General features: G+C 49.8%; 1 protein-coding gene across 1 annotated transcript in view; it reads left to right on the forward strand.

Annotated features, from left to right (window-relative positions):
• Nucleotides 1–15806: 15806 nt before the first annotated feature.
• Nucleotides 15807–21324, forward strand: part of PWWP2B (PWWP domain containing 2B) — a gene marked incomplete at its 5' end in the record, with an annotated part of 8695 nt that continues 3177 nt past the window's right edge. The window contains one exon of the mRNA XM_082002513.1: nucleotides 15807–15958. Within this exon, the coding sequence (XP_081858639.1) occupies nucleotides 15807–15958 (152 nt within the window). The remainder of the gene's footprint in view (nucleotides 15959–21324) is intronic.

Raw genomic sequence — 21324 nt, forward strand, 5'->3', positions numbered from 1 at the left:
AAGTTTAAACTATAGTCCGGAGATGAACCGCGTAGCTTGTTACCAGGCCTCTGAGCAATTGCATTACTCTGCTTGGCTTTTGTGTGAAGCATGTCCTGCTCCTTGCTGCTATATTCCTCCACTGACCTGGGAAGTGTGTGGGGGGTGTCTTTGCAGTTCTCATCTTCCTTTGGTAATTTAATGTTTCATGAAGAGGCCCCTGGTATTTTGATTCTCTTTGTTACAAGCCAGTATATCTAATAAGTATCATATATTGTTCAGCTGTAAATGGCTACGCCTGTGAACAAGAGTAGTAACGTTCACCTCTTAAATTATGGCTTTAAAAGTTTGACATAAATTAACTTTTTCAGTAATAAAGCAATGCTTCAGGAATGGTGCAGCCAAGCGAAGTTGATAAAAGAAAAAAGAAAGAAACATGTAGATTTTCCACCTACAAATGCAGGTATATAACAGAAAATAGCAAGGTAAGACACTGAAAGAAACAATCCATTAATGATGCCCTCCGATTTATTTTCTTTATAGCCCATATATTTAAATTTAAACTTAAAAAGTGAAAAACAGGACTTTAAATGACAGCACTTTGGCAATGGCTTTGCAGACCCTTTCTCAAACACCTGCGTGGACTATGGCTCCTGCGTGAAATGCTGCAGCCCTATGTGCAGTGTAGTTGCCAGATCCTTCAAACTGCTATTCAAAATCTGTAGTGGCTCCAATAATCGGGCTACTTGGAGGTGTTAAAACAGAAGTGTGTATGTTGAAATATGATTTTTTAAATTATTGAATGCCTCCAATATGAGATGTTGCCTGGAAGTTGGCTGGATTTTCTGGTTCCTCCAGAGATTTGTAAATGCTGGCATATGAAAGCAGGGGACCTCACTTCTGGTTCTTTCTGAGTGCATATAAAAGGCCTGAAAAGTTTTTTCCCCCAAAGTAACAAACATTAAAACAAAAATCTTAAAAAATTATCCTGTTAGTTTTGCCATTAGATTCTCATTCCTTATAATACAGTATTGCAAAAAATGAGATGCTGAAAATGAATACACATGATTTTTCTAGTGCTCTGGTGTGAAAATGAACTGTAACATAGACATTGAGTAAGGCAATTAGAGATGGTCACTGAAGGAGCTTGAAATGCTGTGAGAGTTTTCCTCTTGCTGTGAAGAATTCTTTTCTGGGCATACTACTAACCTTGGAAATGTAGAAATATGCTCAATTTTCCTGAAATGTGATTAGGTTTTAAATTAAAATGAATTACAACCCTCAGTGATAAAAAGGGGATTTGTACAGATTTAGTGTTACATTTTATCAGTATCTGCTTAGCAATACCTGGTGCTCAAACAATAAAAAATGATCCTTGTATAACAGATCACACTTTTCAAGAAATGTAGGAAAATTTGCAATTCAACATCTGAACCAACCAATCAATTTTTTGTATATATCTTAAAAGTAAAACCAAAGCAGCCACACTTCCAGCTTACTAGGCTTTTTTTACTATTTTCTTTTTTTTAACTCAGATTTTTGTAAATAAGCCAATTTATGTGCATCAGCGCTTGCAGAAACATCTTTTCGAACTGCAGTTTATCAAACAGGAGGCTACATAGGTTTACCATCGAACTATAGACACCAGACATAGGTGCCCGCGTTAGGAGCCTCGGCTCGCAGCGCATAGGTGAAGGCAGGTACCTAACACCAGTGATCCGAGTCGTCTTCCATTTTCACTGGCTGTGCAGGAACCTGGGCTGCTGACCCCGGCGGTTTACTCATGTTAATACAACCCTTTTTCACCTTTCTACTTGCCCATAGTGTGACATTTTCCACCGGTTAAACAGTACCTCTTAATCCTGGCAGCAGAACTTTGCTTAACCTGCAGAGCCCTGGGCGCGCGTCAGAGACGACCTGCTGGCAAGGCAGCTGTGCACCAACAGTCCCTCTGTCACCGCGGGGCAGCGCTAAACGTCGCGTTTGGTTACTTCAGCAAAATGGAAATTCTGATTTAAACAGATCTTTCCTATACTGCACATGATACAATACTAAAACATTTTGGAACTGATGGCTGGAAAAGTGATACAAGCAGGATTTTATTGTGTATTTTATTGTGTTTGTGGTTTGGGTTTGGGTTTTTTTTTCAGATTTTATTTCTCTTCAACAGAGTCGTTACCAAAGTTTCAGTTACCAGACATTTTAACGTGACTTTCTTAGACTGTGATTATTCACTGCTGCCTTTTACTGTCCTGGAAGTTAAATAAATATATGTATTTACATAAATGTATTCTATTTTTTCTATGATATGACTTCTGTCCATGATAATGTCTTTGGCCAGTCCTAGCACAGAAATAAAGCAAAAGCGAAGTAGGTTTGCTGTGGTGCCAAAAGAAGTTTGTGTAATGCGGGATAAGCGTGACAGTTCTGGAAATTGGTTCAGCATCAAGGGTAACTTCAGAATACTCAAAGCAGGAGCACGCCCAGAAGCAGGTTGTATGAGACAAATGCCTCCTTCTGCCACAGACAGTAGGGTCAGATCTGAGCACGCAGACTGTTTTTACTGAACACTTGCTAGCTGAATTCCTGCGGAAGCCCTGGGAACTTTCATGAGAGATAACAGCGCCCGGGGGCTCCGCTTCGCCTGTTGAAGCTGCGCAGTCTGCGTTCTCTATGTGCGAAGGTCTTTGTTTCGGCCAGCCTGATGACTGGTTTTAGGACTACAGAAACTCTAGCACAGGATAGAATTGAATTTTTGGATGACAAGAGAAGGAATAAGTATACTGTTATGTGATACATTCAATATTCCTCTTTTTTCTCTTCCATGCTCCCACATAAGTAAATGGTGAGAATAATGTGTTCACTCACAGAAAACAATTCTTGAATTTCTCCTGTAAAAGCTTTTTCACCTTTAAAAAAAGGAGAAAAAAAAACCACCACAAACCAAAAAGAACATATTTAGGTACTTACAATGATGTGATACACGTGCACGGTGCCTACAGGCGATGGGTGTGAAACGGTGTACACCGTACAGGACATAATGCTTTGTGAGTTGTTCTTGACAGTGGATACCTGCGTGTGGACGTGTTGAGCAGGAGGTGGCACCACAGGACCACATACACACCGATGCACTGGCTGTTACCTCCTCCGTCACTGTCGTTTACATTAATATCTAACAAATACTGAAATTAGTAAGAGCTTTGCAACACGTCCTCACATTTTTAAATTAAAAACCTTTAATTTTTGCGCTCATGCTTAGTGTATTTCTTTGTCCTCTGATCACCTTGTTAAAAGCAGTTTTCATATTCCTTGAGTGTAACAGAGAATATTCCTTTACTTAATCCTAAAGATTTTAGTTTTCAAATTTTTCTTGTTGGAATGGGGGGACAAAAACACAAGGCAGCTACCCATACTTAATAAAACCTAAAATATTTTTTCTAAAATTATAGGATTGTCTTGGATTTAGAATCCTAGTTTTGAGTAATTACGATAAAGGCATGGGTAGGGGAGTAACTGTTCCTTGTGGTTGCCAGTGCATACCTTGACTTTCCCAAAAGTAAATACTCTTTTTTGTGCATATGTGTCAAATCAACGTGAGCATGCCATAGCATTTCTGCTCTGCCTTCACCTTAATTGACAATGTCATGGGGGATAGCTGTGGAAATGGATTTGTTCTACAGCATTCTCCTCCTACTAGTTGATTGACTTTCTTCGCAGCAGTGTGGTTACGGAAGTAGTCATAGGTAATACTATTAAAATATAATTGGCAGTTTTATTGTAAGCCAGTTTGGAGTTTTTGCACTAAGAAAAATTAAGTACCTATAAAATATTTCAAATCCACTGCAGTAATTTTTCTCGGTGCAAAACCTTGGGAATTCGTTAACTTGAAGTATGTAAAGGTAAGGTGGTTTGTCTGGGAAATAGTTTGGCCTCACAGAATAGTTTTGAGTTTTGAAAAGTGTTCAACCTGGCAGAACAAAACCAAAATTTTTTGTCGCTTGATTGGGAAAACGCTGAGGGAAGGGCCTAACCCTACAACCAAGTGCTAAGGACCAGGTTTCTGGGAATGTGAGAAGTTGAATGTGGAGGTCGGGCTTTGGCTTAGCTCTTCCACCAGTGGCTCCACAAGGCTGCTGAGCCGGTATCTGTCAGTATGTCCCATTAGAGCTGTATTCTATAAATAACTGAATATCCCCTGATGTAAAGAGATAGAGCCTGTGCGGCCCCGTGGCCAGAAGTCTGGAAGGGCAGGGTGCCAGCTGGGCCGAGGAGAACACTGAAGCTGCCCTACTTCTGTAACCAAAATGCAAGATGTTGGCTCTTCTGAGCCTCTTCCCACCCTCTCTCCTGGAACCAGTGTTTTCTTACCAAACGGCCTATGGTCCTACCGACTTTTGCTCCCCAGATTTGGCTAACATCATTAGAGAACACATGCTGGGCCTCCCTTTTCCCAGGCTCCGGCGATCCGTTACTTGCACTGCAGACAAGGCTTGGACTTGCAGGGTGTTGCCACCGTGTGTACAGAGCCAGTCTGTGAGAAAATACCTTAAGTACGCTTTCTCAGCAACACATTTTTAAGACTGATATTTTTCCACAAAATTGACTTTACATTTTTGTTTAATGGAAAAAATATTGCCAAAACATCTTCAGTTGTTTCCGCTTATCACTTCAGGTAATCCCCGAGGGCCATGCTGCCACATTGGTGAAGGTTTCGGGTTAGCGGTCCCAAAATGGGACGATGGCAGTTTTATGAACTTGACCACCACAAGCTACTTTTTAACTTCTTTTGATAACTCAGGATGCAATTCTATGCCATTGAACCATGTTCTGGAGGCTCAGGTATCGTTACAAATCACAGCTACGTCTGCTATTAGGATAGCCGTCTCCTGTGGGCTACTAAATGTGTGATGCTGAAGTTACAGGTGAAAGTCATTTTCCTGGTCTTCAGTAATATAAGATCAAGCAAATACCTTTCAGCTATAATTAAAGGTAAATGCATGTCTACCTTGAAAAAAAAAAGATAGGACAGAATTTGAAAAGATAGAATAATTTGCCAGTTACAAATACTGTTAATACAGCCTTGTAGATTTGAAAATATATCTATAAATTTCCCAATTTTTTCCCCTTATTTTTGGTCCTAAAAATTGCGTGCCACCAGCTAGGTATCTTTAGACCTGGGTACCTTTTATGAAACCATTCTGTGTTTCTAGTATGGATAAAATTCAGGTATTCTTCCTAACGATCACTGAACTATCTAATTACATGCCAACAAAGGAAACTGGGTTCTCTAACGGGCCAGTCTGCAGGGCAGACACTGCGCTGGCACGCCTTGCTGCTCACCGACGCCTGGTCCCCACGGCGAACGCCTTCTCGAAAACACCGGCTGGTTTTAAAACTGTTTCAGAGAAAGCAGTCTTACGGCGGTGTAAGCCGAGCCGCGTAAAACGTCACGGCACCCTAAGGCTGTTTGCTGAACTGAACTGCGCGGGCGCGTTTCATTTAGCTAGAACGGATTTGCAAAGGTCTGGGCGAAGAACAAACCACGCAGACCGAAGTCGAGAGTTTCTGACAGACTGCCGGTGGGTGCAGCACGTCTCCCGAGGCCTTAGGGGCTTAAGATGTAACTGGGTGGCACGGTTACCGACCCCTCGCGGGGGGGCTGCGTGGTTTGGTATTCAGTCGCTAAGTAGTATTTTTAAGTTTTTCACGTTATGGTAGGAGTTTATGTAAAGCATTGGCATTAATCCGAATTTAAATAATTTAAACAGATTTGGTTTTTCTGTCTTTTTCCCGAGATCTTGGGGAAATAAGACTCTTGTAAGTAAATACAAAATAAATATCGCATGTCATCTGCAAATGTTACAACTTAATTGAAGGCACTAAAAACCTAGGAGTACAAGACGCAGAATTCAGTTATAGGGCTCTGACTTCAGCCTTTGTAGCCTTAGCAGAACTCATGAACTTAGTCATTATGCAACCCCCATTGGCCTCCACAGCATCATTATTATTTTACTAAAAAAATTAAAAGGTGTTCAAGCCAAGCCTTCTCGCAGCTTTGATTTTTGATTTACTGGACTCTGCATTAAGCCCTCTTACAGAAATGGAAGCGTGTTCGTGCTGCGGGACCAGTGGGAAAACACCTGGAAAGCGTCTTCCTAAGAGCGTGTCCCCGAAGTGTTTTCGAGCATCGTGCGGCGCTCGCTGTGCCCCACAGCCCCCCGGCCCCCGCTGCCTGGGAGGGTCAGCAACCGCGCCGGTCACCGCACCTCCCAGCAGCCACGGGTCACTAACCGTGACATCGGAGAACTACAGCCTTTACAACATTTTTCATTCCAATATGAAACCAGTTTTTAACTGCTGACATTTCCATATAATGCATTAGCTTTATAGTTTGCTGTGGATACCAAAAAGTGCACCATACGCTACGGATAGCATCAGTTATTACACCGCGAAAGAGGGAGCTCGGGAACACCTGAAATAATGGAAGAAAGGTTGCTGAAAGTAAAAGATGAAGCTACGAGGTGAGTGCTAAAAAGGTGAGATTATAAACTGTTCCTACATAACGCTGTTGATGACTTCCATTTAATTTTGTTAGTATGAAAGTATTCATTTCTTTTTCGCTGTCCTGTGAAATAAAAAATCTTGCACTTTAATCAATAAACACTGTGACTAAAGGAGAAATAAAAAATCAAGTTAATTTCAAGCTTACTCTAAAAAATTTTTAAAAAATTTAAAAGATAATCACTAGCGCTTTGAGCCTTGCACCTGAGCTATATGCATTTGCTCCTTCGTGTACGATGCAATACCAAGGCAAGAAGCATGCTGCTAAAGCAATTCTTATTTTATTAAAGTAGTAAGTTATTTTAATAATAAACCAACTATTTCGTAATGTCTTTGTATCATCTTAGTACAGTGAGTGTGAGCCAGAGGGCTGACTAGAAATTGAGTCTCTCTGGTCCTTTTTGCAAAATGAACTAAACAAATCTCAACTGATTGATAGCCTCACCTTGGCAGGCTCGTCCTGGCGTATAAATTTCCATACTTGTCTCAGTTGTTCTAGTCTGTCAGCTGGGCTGGAAAATGCTTGAAATAATTCTTCTTTATGGGAGTTAAAAAAAAAAAAAAAGAAAAAAAAGAAAAAAAAAGAAAAAAAAAAAGAAAAAGGGGAAAAGTATGAACATGGCCCAAATTTCTAAGAGCCTGTTAAATGGCTGATGCTATTTTTAGAAAGCATTCAAATGAAGTTTCAGGGTTTTTTTCTGTTTGGTTTTAACGTATATTGGGAAAGCTTGAAATGTTCTGTTTGTTTTTCTGATTACAAGATGTGTTGGTTTGCTCCATTTTGCACTTCTAAAATTAGCGTATCTTTACGCGGGGCTGTAACTTGATGAACGGTACAAGCATGTTGCAGCTGATGCATAACCTCAGGACGTTACTAAACAGATGTCTGTAAGTCAAGGAAAAAAGTAATCAGCTTTAAGGAAAAACAGGCTATAGTGTGCTACCTCGGAATGTGGCAGAGAGGCGGTTGCAGGCGCCCCGGCTGTGGCCGGAGAGGTCTGGTGAGCACAGAACGCAGAGGACGGTAAATACATTTCTTTCGCGGCCACCGATACCGCAGTCCTATTCTTGCGTTGGCTTTCATGCCTGCACCAACAGCCCTAGTGCGGTGGAAAGGGCTGTTCTGTAGGGGTTTTGTATTTCTGCAATTTAATTTTAAATTTTTTAAATTTTAAATTGGCAGGCGAGAGGGTCGAACGGTCGTTTGCAGATGCTGTGGGTGGCCCAGCCGCCTGCACGGGGTACAGCTCCGTTGCCCCTTCCAGTTCGTGTTTCGCCAGCAAGCCTTCCACGGCGGCTCCGGTCGTTCCGCCTCCTGCTTGTGCCGACCTCCCCGCCGGCGTTTCCTCCCTTGAATTACAGGACCTCGTTCAGCTTCCCTGGCCACGCGCCTCTCCTTTTTTCTTTTTCATCCCACTGCCTTGTTCGCTGGAAGTGAACAGCCTCCAGTTCCTCCTTTCCAGCCTCCACAGCAGCCGTGCAAAGGAGCCACCAAAACCAGCCGGCGTCTGCTGCGACCGCCAAACTCTGACCTACGCCCGCAGCACCATCCAGCGCAGGCACCGAGCGAGGCGAGGGCTTGATCTACATGTGAACGAACGCACGCACGAACGAACGAAGCGGATCCCTGCAAGTGGGAGAGGGGGTGCAAGACACAGCAGCGCAAGACCGCCGACGGCGTATTAATGGAGGCAAAGCCGCAGCATTTGCTCCTTTTGCCCCCTGTGCCCGTATTTATATTTTTGGCAGAAATGTGTTAAAATACTTGAAACTGGAAACAAAAAGGTCAATGAATATAAAACAACTGAAGTAATAATTTTTCCACGTTTACTCACATCCCTCAGCAGAAAAAAGAACTGGAACAGCACGTCAAACAGCACATGCAGATGATGAAAGCAAGGAGAGAAAAAAAAGAAGGAACATCTCAAGTGGAAATGAGGAAAGCGAACAAAGACATTGAGACAGCGAGTATCTTCTCTTCTTCTGGAAGTACAGCAACCGCGGTGCTCTGTGCCGATGAACAGTTGTTAATTTGGCATTTTGTTAATTTCACGACAATCTCAGGTACCAAATATTTTACAATTAAACATTTTATTTTTGCTCGTGCTAAAATTGTGTGTATGTATGTATACCTGTATGCAACATGCACATACATAAACAGACATGAACATCTGTAGCGCCTTGAGTCTTTCAAATGCCGAGCCAAAATTCTAAGATAGAAGACAAAAACCAAGAAAATCATAAAAGATGGCCAAAGATTAGTATAAAACTCAGTAGGCAAGGATGATTATTTTTATCTCCTGCTGTACAAGCCATTCAATGCAAGTGGTTAATACAGCAAAACATTGAAATTCAAAATTATCCATTTACATCTGGAAAGACGACTCATAAATCTGTACCTTGAGATGTCCATAAGTGTCCTGGCTGGGAAGAGAAAATGGAGAGCTGTCGTTAAAGTTGGTGTAGCTGTAAAATGTATTTGCTTATTGCAGCATTATTAGGAATTATTTTGCCTTAACTGAAAGTGTTACTTCAGTTTTCCAGACTGCACAGCTAGTCGAAATGGAGTTACCGATCCTCCGGTAAAATGAGCCGGCGCTTTGCATTCAGTTTGTTCGCGGCGCATCATCAAGACACTCAGCTCAAAATCAGTTTTTCCTCAAGAGCCCGGACGGGTTTTTGGCTCCCGTGGGTTCGAGGTCGCTACTGATGCTGGTGGCTTGCGCAGGGCTGGGCTGGCGACGGCCGGGCGGCCGTGCCGGCGCGCTCTCCCCGGGGACCAGCTCCGCTGCCCCGGCTCCTTCCCCTTCTGCGGGCCGTGCCGTGCCCTCCGTGTAGTGTGATCAAACGATGATTTTGGCAGATTTGGAAAAGCAAACTGTTGCAGAAATACGTTTCCTGAGGGCAGAGCAAGTACCACCGCTCTGTACGGCCCTTCGAACGCCGTGGTGCGCTGTGTACGCGCCGTGCGCGCTCACCGGGCAAGAAATCACTTGCTTTAACGCGTAGCGGTAGTAACGCTGGTACAGGATCCTCAAGCCTTTCCCCAGTGAAGAGCTACGTTGTAGTAATAAACCAAACTCTCTTATAATGCAGAGGGAGCATGACGGGCCCCAGAACTCTTTGCTCGCTGCAAGGAGGAGCAGCAGCCCACCCACGGACCGTTCCGTGCCGGCTCCTTCCTCGGTAGCGAGAACTTGTGCCGGCGCGGAGTCACCCACCCTTCCGCTGTGACGGGCTTCCAGCTGCCGGGGAGCCCTGGCCGCCCCGGGCGCGAGGGCAGGGACGGCACAGGCGGCTCGGGCTGTGCGGCCTGAGCACGGAGAGGCCACGGGTTTCGCAGCCGCATTCTCGCGGTGTTCGCAGCGCTGCGCAGCACGTGTGCTTCAGGGAAAAAGAAATCCTGATTTCATTCAAAGCATCTTTTGGCCTCAAAACTGAAGTGGTCTAACGCGCTGAAAGCACAGGCTCCCTGCTACACGTCACGGGGAAAAAAGCGTCTGCCCAGAAAGTTGTGACAGTTTTCTAAAATTACGCGCGTCCCTCGCGTTCCACGGCGTCACGCACGGCACGATGCAAGCTGCACGCTCCCAAAATGGGACTCGTTCCTCAGGGTAGGTATGAGGGTCGCGTGTGACAACGTCACCCCAGCAGGGGCTCCGCGCGCCCGCGCCGTGGGCTCCCTGCACCCTGGGGGGTCTCTCTGCTCTCACGGGGCGGCACGCGGCGCAGTTCGGGACGGGCTCGGTTGCCTTTGCGCTTTCCGTTAGCAACCTGCCCTCTGGTTTCCCAAATACGCATTCGAGAGTCTTGACGCTACTTAGGGGATCCCGTTCCTCGGTCAGCATCCCCAGGTGCTCGGCGGCACGGTGGCCGGCTTGCAAAATGTCCGGTATGTCTACGCAAAGTGCTGCGCACTCGCGGTTACGAGCCTGGCAGGGCAGCGGAACTGCTCTGTCTGTAACGGCCTGCTAATATTTTAATTACCACTCAGAAAGGAACGTACCATGATGGCAACTGGGGCACTGGATTTGAGGAGCTTGAGCTCATTCACCAAACCCGAGCGACTTTCAGCTTCGCAGCGTGCCATGAATACGCGGTGCCTCGCGCCGGCACGGAGGAGCGCGTTTTGCAGCGTGCACGCTTCCAGCAGGGGAAAGACGTAATTCTATTAGCTTAATTGTTTTGATTTCTTTTAAAGTTGTTATAAAAGAGATACGTGGAATGGACTGTCAGGAGCCAACGCCTGCAAAGATCTACCCATGGACTTCACTGTGAGCCTTTGTGTACGAAATGTGTGCAAACTCGGCGTGATGATCTTAGGTTATCGTCCTCTGAATATGACTCTCTTGTATTCTATAGTATTCAAAACATACTGAATAGCAAAAGCAATAGCGTTTTACAACCTCCGGTTGGTTTTCTTTGCTAAAAAGCAGAATATTTTCACGAAGACTTGTAAGAGCTTTAGTGGATTTCCATCAACTTCCAAGTTTATTACAATTTTGTGAAATATCTAAGTGAATGAATATGAATCTTAACCTGGTAAAAAAGTATATTTATGTACCAATACTGAGTTGAGACTATTCACAAATATATTTATTAGTAATAAGTTTAGTAGGACGTATAGTTACTGTTTATTACCGTCAAAGTCTGTTGAGCTCTAATGCTTCCAGCCCTTTTATAACTGATCGCTGCTTTGTTTCTACAAACTGACCTATGCATGTATTTGCACTAACGGGGTTAAAAAACCCGATTTTCACTTCAGCTCTTACAAAACATGCACATATTTAAATGTTAGCATGTGCATGGGACTGGAGATGTAAATCCTGCACATTCTTATGCTCGCACCGTTAACACGGATGGACAAGCCTGCTTCAGTGTGTCCTCTGGCTATCGCGCGTGTACGGCTTCATGCGGAGGCTGCAGCAGCAGCAGGTAAGAATCTGGCCCAATAGACATATGCACTACTTTCTGTAGGTTTTTTCTATAATTTCTTAATTATATATACTTACACATCCATTCCCCAATTTTTTGTTTTGTTTTGTTTGAAATCCGAGGTTGAAGATCTACAGACCAAGACAGCAAAGACAAAGGGAGAGCTCTCTCCCCAGGAGTTTCGTCTCGCAGCCTTCACGGGCGAGCTTCCACCCGACTCACCAAGAATGCAAACTCGAAAGATCTTTTCCAGTAGCGAATTCTGATCGCCTGGAATTGTTAAAGTGTGAAATGTTGACTTCATAAGAATGAGCATTACAAAAGCCTCCTCTTCTCACTTAGTCTTCCCAGCTGCATTTGACAACGTTAAACCTATAATGATAATCAATACGCTTTAACTGACTGTAAAGTTTGTCTCTTTTAGAAGATTTGTGGTACAGTGTTGTAAAGTCTTTTCTTCAGCCTCTCTGCACAGTTTTCTCAAGCACGCTTCTATATGCTTACAAAAACCCTATGAAAGTAAAATTCAAAAATTGTCCCTAAGGTTTGGCGCGGCCATTTGTAACTTTACTAATCCGAGGAACTGTGTACTCTTAGTTAACTAATTTAATGAATAACACATCTCTGGCCTTGCACTCTCTGTCCTAGTCATATCAGACCAGTCTGGGTTTTCATCACCAACGCTGTGTTCCACGTTAACTCAGAACATTAGATTTAAGGCTACGCTTCAAATGTAGAATAACCTTAAGTGCATTTTCCTGCCTTGAAGGCTGCGTCCTTCTCCGGGACAAGGCGAAGCAGGCAGGAGCTCTTCTCAGGGTGTCCGTACTTTGGTTTGGGGCCCTGCTGAGGTTTGGGAGCAGCAGAGCTGCCCCTTCCACGCCCGGGAGTCTTTGGCAGGGCCGCTCCGACGCCGGCCGCAGCGAGAGCCGGGGACCAGAGAGCGCAGGCAAACAGGACGCCATAGCCACTGAGCCCCGACCCCAGCAGCGGCGCTGCTGTGAGACACGTGAAGTACGCAGCGCCAAGGCTGGAGTTACTGGGAAGGGGTGTCAGGAGTGTTTGCCTTCTGCGCCCCCAAAACAGCAGCAGTACTCTGGAGAGGGCTTTGTTACCGAAATGGGTTACAGGAGCTGAAGCCGTGCCGGTGATCTGCCGCCGCAGCCCCGGGAAGGGGGTCGCGGTGCTGAATTTCACAAAGAGCAGCAGTCTTCCTCCCTCCCGCGCTCTCCGTGCTCTCCCTCCGCTCCCGTTGTCTCTGTCTTCCCCTGCCATGGTCCTGCCATTTGTCCTGCTGGGACAGCCGAGGTACCTCAGGTCAGTCTTGCCTCCGCTCGCCGCCAAGTCTACGTGCCTTGGAGCGTTGGAAATTTTAGTCATGGAAGTCGCGCCACCGAACCTCTCTGCGGGGACAAAAGCGGTGCTGTTTGGCAGGGAAAGACGAGTACGAACAAGGGGGAGCAAGCCCGCCCGATCCTGCGGAGCAGAGGCTCTTTCACGGTAAAGACGCATGAGAGCTGGCAGGGCTGGCTGGCGCGGCCATCGGGCCTGGCTGGCGCGGCCATCGGGCCTGGCCCGCGGCTCCCCGCACGCCATGCCCACCTTGCTGGCTCTGCCAGCCAGAATTACACGTCTTTGCTTCCCCACCTCAGGTGGGTTATTAACGGGGCTCGCTCAGCCCATTCTGCCGCCACACAGGTGGAAAGCTCCGAGTAACTCCTTTGGGCTTGGTGCGCTTTTTCTGAACGGGTACAATTTACAGTGACATTAACTTGATCAGCTTTTAGCAAGGTTTCCTTTCAATGTCCGTAACACACGTGCTTACGCAGCCTGTCCGGTGTTTCCATACTGGTAATTGTCTATTGATTTATCCTGTATACTCCAAAATGGTCGACATCTGGCCCAACTTCCGCTCAGAGTCACTGGCTTTAATGCGTGCATGTGACAGTCGAAACCGCCTTAGTCATGTCTGAACAGTTTTGGAGGTAGACTTTCTGTAAAAGTGTTATCACCATGTTTTGGATGATACTTCAAAAAATCCTTTTCCTTCCAAAAATCAGTACCGATTTCTCTGTCTTTGATGACAACCGAACTTTCCTCTATGCTTCCATGTTGCTCTCAACGTATTTTCAAGGTTTTGCGGAAAGTCAAGGCTGCCTCAGAACTACAGCTTGTCCTGTCCTCTAGATACTGCAATTGCAACATTAAAAAGTTTCCATGATAAACGTTACCAAATACCAATTCAGCTGAGGTTTTTTTATTTTATTTTGCTTTTTAGATTAACAGAGAAAATAGTGTGTAGGACTATTCATGTGAGTGAACATTTATTAGCCCTTTCTGGCAAGTCTTTACTTGAAGACACCATTAAGCTTCAACAGCTCATGGTTGGATCTTGGTCCTTTGTGTAGAGTGGGAAGTCTGCATCAGTCAGCAGCAGAGACGCTTTATTAATCCCATATGAATATAGCGTACTTGAGTCTGTTCAGCAATTCAGATAAACATGTGGTCCTTCCATAAAAAATTGGTAAAAATATAAGTTTTATTTGTAAAGGATAGTTATAAAAATAAGTTAGTGGATGTGACTTATCAAAACGTAGAGTTTCAAAGAAACCTGGAAATGAGCGCGACAATTCTTTGTCTAAAGGAACTGCACGGAACGCAGAGCTGAACAGGCGTGGGTTCACACGCACCTGAAACAGAGCATGGGTGAGGGTTTAGAACGTGTCTTCTTCCTGGTTCTAGCTCATGTTGTCTGTAGTTATCAGTAAATGCGTTAATTTATGTACAGCAACCCTGTTTGGCCTATGTACAAACCCCAAAGAAACCCTGAAGGCAACACTACTAGTACTAGCCACAGAACCGCATTGTTTAAGCAATTCGCAAACGCCAGGTTAAAAAAGGATTTTCTCTACTTTTTTCCCCTAAAAGTCGCATTTAGAAGTTGTTTTTTTCATGCTTTTGACCTTCACGTCTCTGAAGCCCCGAGCGGAAATCGTCCGTTAGGGCCGCACGGGCGCGTCCCAGGGGACCTGTTTGTGGCATCTGTAGGCGCGTGGCCACTCCTGAAGCATCTCCCTCGCTCCCCATGTGAGGTGTCGCTGGAGGCGCTTCCGGATGCATTGGAGAGAGATTTGTCTTGCATATGTGGCCCAACGACTGATTAATGAGAGGCAGTGACTGAAGAGAGTATTGCAATTAACTTTGCACAAATACAAATGAGATGATTGATTTCTGTGGTGGTTTTATTGGTACTTGCTCACGGAACATTGGGAACAGGCACTTCCACTCCAACAGGAGGGCTGAAATTAATTCACACTCGTTTGTTCCGTTTTCAGGAATGCCAGACCTCTGAGAGGAGCGGAGAAGAGGGAGGATCACCAAGCACAACCCCCGATTGCTTTGTCCCTTGTTTCGGCATGCCTTCCAGGCAGAGCACAGCAGGTCTGGCAGTGACAGCGCCCAGCACGCTGCGGGCTGACGGCTCTTGGTTCAGCCCCACAATAATGCTGGTTCGTGCAGACATCAGCCCGTGTTTAACGAGCCAGGCTGCACTTACACCTGCAACCGACTGCCACTCCGAGACCGCAGGTGAACCAGCTGCTCCTGGGTGCTTGTAGGGCTCCGGGCTTGGCGCCCTTCCCAGCCGGTTGCAGTTCTGCCGTCTCACTGTCACTTCGTTACGTTTTCAGGTGCTACGGGGGCTTTCACCACGCTCAGCGGGGCGTGCTGCCGGCCGCGCTCTCCCGACGCCCGCTGCCAGCGGGCCCCTCTTCGGTCCGTCGTGCCCGCCGGAGGGGCCCGCGCTGCGCCGCGCGGCGCCGTGCCGCTCGGTGCAACCCTACGTCACCGCGGTGCCCTCCCCCTCCGCGGGACCCGGCCCGGGCAGGGCAGGCCGCGGCTCCGCGCGGCGCCGGTGGGCGGAGCCGAGGGGCGGGGGCGGTGCGCGGCCGCCGAGCTGCCCCGCGGCGGGGGGAAGGGGCGGGGCGATAGGGTCCCGCCCCCAATCGGCTCCGCCCCCCGCCAGTCTGGGGCCGGCGCGCGGCGCGGCCGCCAGGGGGCGGGCGGGGCCGGCCCGGTGCGCCCGCCCCGCCCCTCCCGGCCCCGCCCCGCCCGGCCCGGCGCACGTGCGCGGCAGGGCCCGTCCGGTGGAGCAGGGGGCGCTGGGTCGCCCGCAGCTGCGGGGGCGGTGTCCTGACGTCACGCACCTACGGCAGCGGCGGCCGCGGGGCGCCCGCACCGTGAGGTCATCGCGCGGCGCGGCCCGTCCCGGCCCGGCCCCAGCGGCCGCCGCCGGCGGGGGAGGGGCGCGGCGGCGGGGCGGTGGCGGCAGCATGGCCGAGGCGGCGGCGGCGGAGGCGCCGTCGCCGCGGGTGGGCGCGTGGCTGCCGGTGCTGGTGGAGCAGATGGTGAACGACACGCTGGTGGTCACGCTGAGCTGTGGGGAGCGTCGCTTCACCGGCGTCCTGCTCGACTGCACCAAGAAGTACGAGCGGGGGGGGAACCGGGACCGCGGGGTGGCGGGGGAGACGGCGGCCTGAGCCGCGCCGGGCAGGAGGGAGCGCGGCAGGGGGGAGCGGGGCTGGCCTGGGGCGCCGCGGCTCGGCCCGGCTGCCCGGCCGGGGCCGGAGGCTTCGCGCTGCCCCCACCGCCGGCGGCGCCCGCCCTTTGTTCGCTCGGGGCAGCCCAGCCCGGCGTGAACAAAGCGGCTCGGGGCGGCTGCGGGCGGGAGCGGGGCCCGGCCCGGTGGCGGCACCGGCGCTGTCCCCCTGCTGCCGGGGCCCACGGCGGGGCCGGTGCTGTGCGGGCGGCCCCCGAGCCCCGCGTGGGAGGCTGGGCCGCCCGGCGTCCCGGAGGCAGCGGGCTCTTCCGTGGTGAGCGACGAGGCTTCGGCGTGGCCGCCGCCGGCGTCTCGAGGGGCCCGGGGTGAGCGTGTCCTGGCCCCGCGCTGCCTCGCGCTGCGGCAGCCCCCGCCTGGCCCGGGGGCCCGCGCGCGGAGGCTGCAGCCTGGCCGGTTCTGGCAGCTCTTCCCCTTCCTTCCCGCGTCGCCGGCGGCTCCGGAGCGGCACCGCGGGTCCGTCCCGCCGCTGGGGCCTCCGCCCGGAGCCCGCCCGCTCCCCTCTCTCAGCGCCGCGCCGGCCCGGCGGCTCTGCCCTCTCGGCTGGCCGCGGCGGTGATTTCTGGGCGATCGCGGGGTATCTCCCCTCCGGCGTCTTGTTCGGCTGCGGCAGCAGCAGGGCCCATGGCCCGTCGTCCCCCGGGCTGCGTGGATGTGTTGCGCCGGCTCCGCAGAGACACGAAGAGGGGCATTTCCCTAGCGAAGCGCAGGAATGGCCTGTTCCACTGAAGGACAGGGAAGACATTCACGCAGCAGATGCTTTATTTCAAAACGATGCTAACTTTTAAGGTATCTTTAAATGCGCTGATGGTGGGTACTGCTGCCCTGAGGACTAAGGCACCGAAGCCGGCCAGCTTTTCTCTCTGCTGTGTTCAAAGTAAAGAAGAGGGGTTTGGTTTCTGTCTGCTCAATAAATGCTTGGGTTAGCGCTGGGTAGGAGTACAGCCAGCTTCACCTCTGTAATTCTTCTTAGAAAATGTATGAAGCAAGACTTCTGAACTCAATTTTCATAGTTTATTTAGTTTCACATGACTATCCCAGAAAATTGGAGCCAGATTTTCAAAAGTATTCAGGCATCTAACTCTATTAAGAGTCTGTAAACCCTGCTTGGTGTCTAGTTCCAGCCAAAACAGTGAGCAGTAGCACCTCTTCAATCGGTTCCAAAAGCCAGCTGTTTCTGTCTTTTCACATTCCAGTTGTCTTCCTCCCCAGTGACTGGTTTTACCTGTTGGGTTTTTTTCCCCCTCTAACCTTTCTCCACGATTTTTTTTTCTTCTTTTTGCCCTCTCTGCCCCCTATGGATCCAAGAAACAACCAGAGGGGTGTTTCCTCCCAGGCTTTAAGGTGCTTCTGGAGCCTGTCGTGGAGCTAGCCCTGTGGCTGGTGACGCTGATCTCTGCTGGGGTGGGAGGGCAGCGGATGGCCCGCCGCCGCCTGGGCGGTGGAGTTGTCCCAGAGAGTTGGCGCTCATTCCGCTGCTGTTCCATCGAGCGGGAGACCTGCGGCTTGGCCGGGGGCTGCCTGGGCCTGCAGTGGGGGTGCTGAGGCAGCGTCCACCTTTCTCACTTAGAGTTGAACGGGGAGGCCAGAAAGAAGGGGGTTTGTTGGTGTGTGAGTAGGATAGCTGCCCCCATCTCCTCCCACCTGCCCCAGTAATTATCGTCCCTAATGATCAGACTTTCCTGTGGCAAAAGGTGGCCCCTCTGCCCCAGAGGTTATGCTGGGATGGGATTGCTGCTGCCTCTCGTCTCCTCAAAAGAGGCTGAAAAATCTTTGAGTGGGCCAGCTTCGTAGCCCATTGGTGTGGTAGTGCTGCTTCAGGTAGAGAAACTCGAGTAAAAGCAGTTCAGCTTCTGGGTGCTACCTGGCACTGCATTTTAATCATTGCTGTGGGGCCGCAGTGGAGCAGGAACATATCCCACCTGTCCCTCCGGAAGCCCTGGGTAGAGATCTTGGCTTCCATGAGTCTCTTGCAGCACTGGGAGGAGAAGCTCCCCCACAGGGCTGGGGGCCCAAGCGGTGGGCCAGGAGTGTGCCCTCCCTTCAGGTGTTGTGCAGAACTTGAATGCAGAGCAACTGTTGGGGCCACATCCCATCCATGGTGGTCCCAAGTGCCGGCAAGCCTGTGATACGTGGCGGCCAACATGTGGCTGGAGAGCCATGGCCTCTGGTTGTGGCTGTCAGCAGGAAGAAGTGTTGTATGTGAGGCAAGTGCCTGGCTCCTGGTGGACCTTCTCCACTGCAGCAACCATAAATTTGGGTCATGGAGGGAAGAAGAGGTCTTGCCTACCACAGTTAACAGCAGAATACAGGAGGCAATCTGCTAGTAGTAGGTAAAGGTCGAGATGCGTCCCAAAGGCAGTAGGAATTTGTCAGCTTGGTGCTGAATTTTGAAGGCCCCAAAATGAGTCCTTTCAGACTTTCAGAGACATGGCAAAAGTGTTTTCCCTCCTCTTCCTCCTCCCCATTGTCATGCTGATGGAGGGGTGTCTCTGACTGGCCCATGCCCTGTCTGGGGTGATGGTGAGCCCTGCCTGTACCTCACAGGCAGCAGTTGATGCTGTGCAGGCAGTGGGACAGGACTGGCAGGAGAGCAGCAACAGAGTGGGTTGTTTTACCTGTACAAAAAAGAGGAGAGAAGCCCAGAATGGGAAAGCCCATATGGTGGTTCTACAGCTTTCTTTTGTGTTTTAAACTGGTTTTAGCATTGCATAGAGGATGAGTCTCTCTTATTTCTCCTAAAATGTAGCGAGTGACACGGGGAGCTGTGCAGGAGGCAGGCCTGCGACCCCAAGCAGCCAGAAGATCCCTCTCCATCCAGGTCCCATCGTCAGACTCCCGTTATTTTAGCCACAAAGAAGCAGGTTTGAACCCGAACCCGCCTGCCCAGGTTTGCGGGGGCTCGGCCTGCAGGCAGCTTGTGTAGGAAGTGGGAGTGGCTGCAGGCAGGAGCCTGCCTGCCTGCCTGCTGCCTGCCTTCTGCCCTGTGCACCGGTGTGCCTGCCTGCAGCCTACCTTCTCCCCTGTGCCTCGGGGAACAGTGGGTTGTAGTTAAAAATACACACCTGACTTTTCCAATAGCTGTGGAATTATTTGAAGGAAAAAATGGTTGTTGCCTTCCTGCAGGCATCCCTTTTTGCCCACAGCCTACATGGTGCATGCAGCACGCACCAGGGCTGACTATCGAGTGACTGGTGGTTATTTTGTTCTAATAAATTCACACTTCTAGACAGTAAGCTACATAGCATCCATGCTTATGAGGAGATTTAAATGCATTTTGACTGCAGTTAACAGTGTTTTTTATAGCAAGACTTAGCAATTTTGTTGCACCTGAACTTATAATTAGTTATTTTTCAATTATCCACAAGTATAAATCGGAGGACAGTGTCTTCTGTTCCAAGCAGAGATTGGATTGAGGTAACGTCTTCCGTTTGGCTACATCTTCCCAGAAAGGGGATTACAAACAGGGTGAAATCACATTCTGCAGTATTTCCTGCTGTTTGTGATACCTGCATATGCACGCATGCCCCTAACCCACCACCTCAGGCACCTTCGTCTTAGTTGAATGGGTTTGTATATGCAGAATCAATAGTGACAGTAAGTAGATGGAAGAAATACATTAACTACATCCAATTTTCTGCAGAAAAGTCTGGGGGATGTAGGGCAAGCTAGTGAATTTGACTTTTCTCCTTGTGGTAAAAGTGAGCTTCTCCTGGCAAGTGAAGTATGTCAGATGAAACATTTCTTGTTCTGGGGTGGGTGGAAGGACACGCAGCTAAATCCTCTCACAAGGAGCTGTGCCTGTGCGGCTTCGGGCTGGGTGAGGGGGGCGGCAGCGGCGCGAGCACTGGGGGCGGTAGGCGCAGCCCCCGGCAAGCGCTCTCCAAGGGTAGGGCTTCCTCGCTTTCAGCTGGTCTTCCCGTGGCTGCAGGAGCCTGAAAGAGTTCGGTCCTGCAGCGCATCCCCATCAGGAGTGCATAGTGTGGAGGGGTAGAGAAACTGAAAGCAGCCTTGGGCGATGGTGGTCGTTCTCTCGTGCCAAACGGGCGCTGCGGAGATGAGATAGGTGTCTGTGCGTGGCCTCTCTGGAGCTGTTTTTCTTCACCTGTGCCTGAGAAGTAGGGCTGGGGTGCTCATAGTCTTGTGGTGGGGTGGGCAGGCAGGCAGGCAAGACAGCAGAACTCTTCTTGCCTCTGCCCAGAACGGACATTGTAGGCAGGCTGGAAAAAGGATGATTTCCTCAGCAAAACCGCGTTCTTAGCCTTTGGGGACATTTCCAGTATGAAGGAAAAGAACTAGAAGCCCCTCGGGAGCAAGCGCATCCGGCATCCATGTGCCCTGGCTGTGGTGGTGTGCTGGGGCACCCGTGTGGTGACCACGCGGCAGGCGGGGACATATGCAGGTTCCTGGTGTCCTGGCTGGAGCCAGAGGTGCTGCTGGAGGAGCTGCAGGGGCTGTAATATACTGTGGCAGCCCTTGCGATCTGCCCAGAAGAGCATGCAGTCCAGGGAGCGTGGCTGCTGCGGGAGGCACTGGGTGCCCTACGGAAGCTCCCCAGAGCAGGGACGCTTGTGAGCCCCGGCAGGGAGAGGAGGGAGCCTGTGAGCTCCCACTGTGCCGTCTCTGCGCCATGGGGTCCTAAGCCCAGAACAGGGCAGGAGGGACTTAGCCGCATGGCTGGAACAGCTGGCTGCATATCTTACAATCCCCAGCACCCCGTGCTGTAGCCGGGCAGAGCGCAGCTCTCCCCGGTGCTGTTGGGTGCCATGGCGGGATGCAGGAGGCAGTGGTGGGCTGCCTGCCCCAGCGCAGGAGCAGTCCTGCCGCACCACTGCCACAGCAGGATTTGTGAAGCTCATCTGTCCCTCCCTGCCAGAGCCTCCCCGCCAGAGCAGCTACCTGGCCATCTGGAAGCCGCTGCTGTCGAAAATTAATCTTAAGCTGCTTTGTTGTTCAGCCTGGCAGTTCATGTAATCCCTTGGACAAGGCAGGTGGTGTATTTTCTCTCAGACCACTGGTGCTACTGCATCTTCGGGCTGAAGAGTTGCTGATGCAGTGCCCTGGCACAGGGTGATGACTGTGGGTGAGGAGTCCCTGTCACGGAGTGCTCTTCCTGATTGTCTGGGGCTTTTTCCTTGCGTTTTTGTAGCAAGTCTAAAATAGCAGAACCCTGGCCTGACAGGCTTCTGGTTAAAATGGCTTAAGAGCTCTGCGCTTCTCCAAAGCCCTTGCCG

The sequence above is a fragment of the Phaethon aethereus genome (assembly GCF_964289735.1).
Source record: "Phaethon aethereus genome assembly, chromosome: 7".
Lineage (NCBI taxonomy): Eukaryota > Metazoa > Chordata > Aves > Phaethontiformes > Phaethontidae > Phaethon > Phaethon aethereus.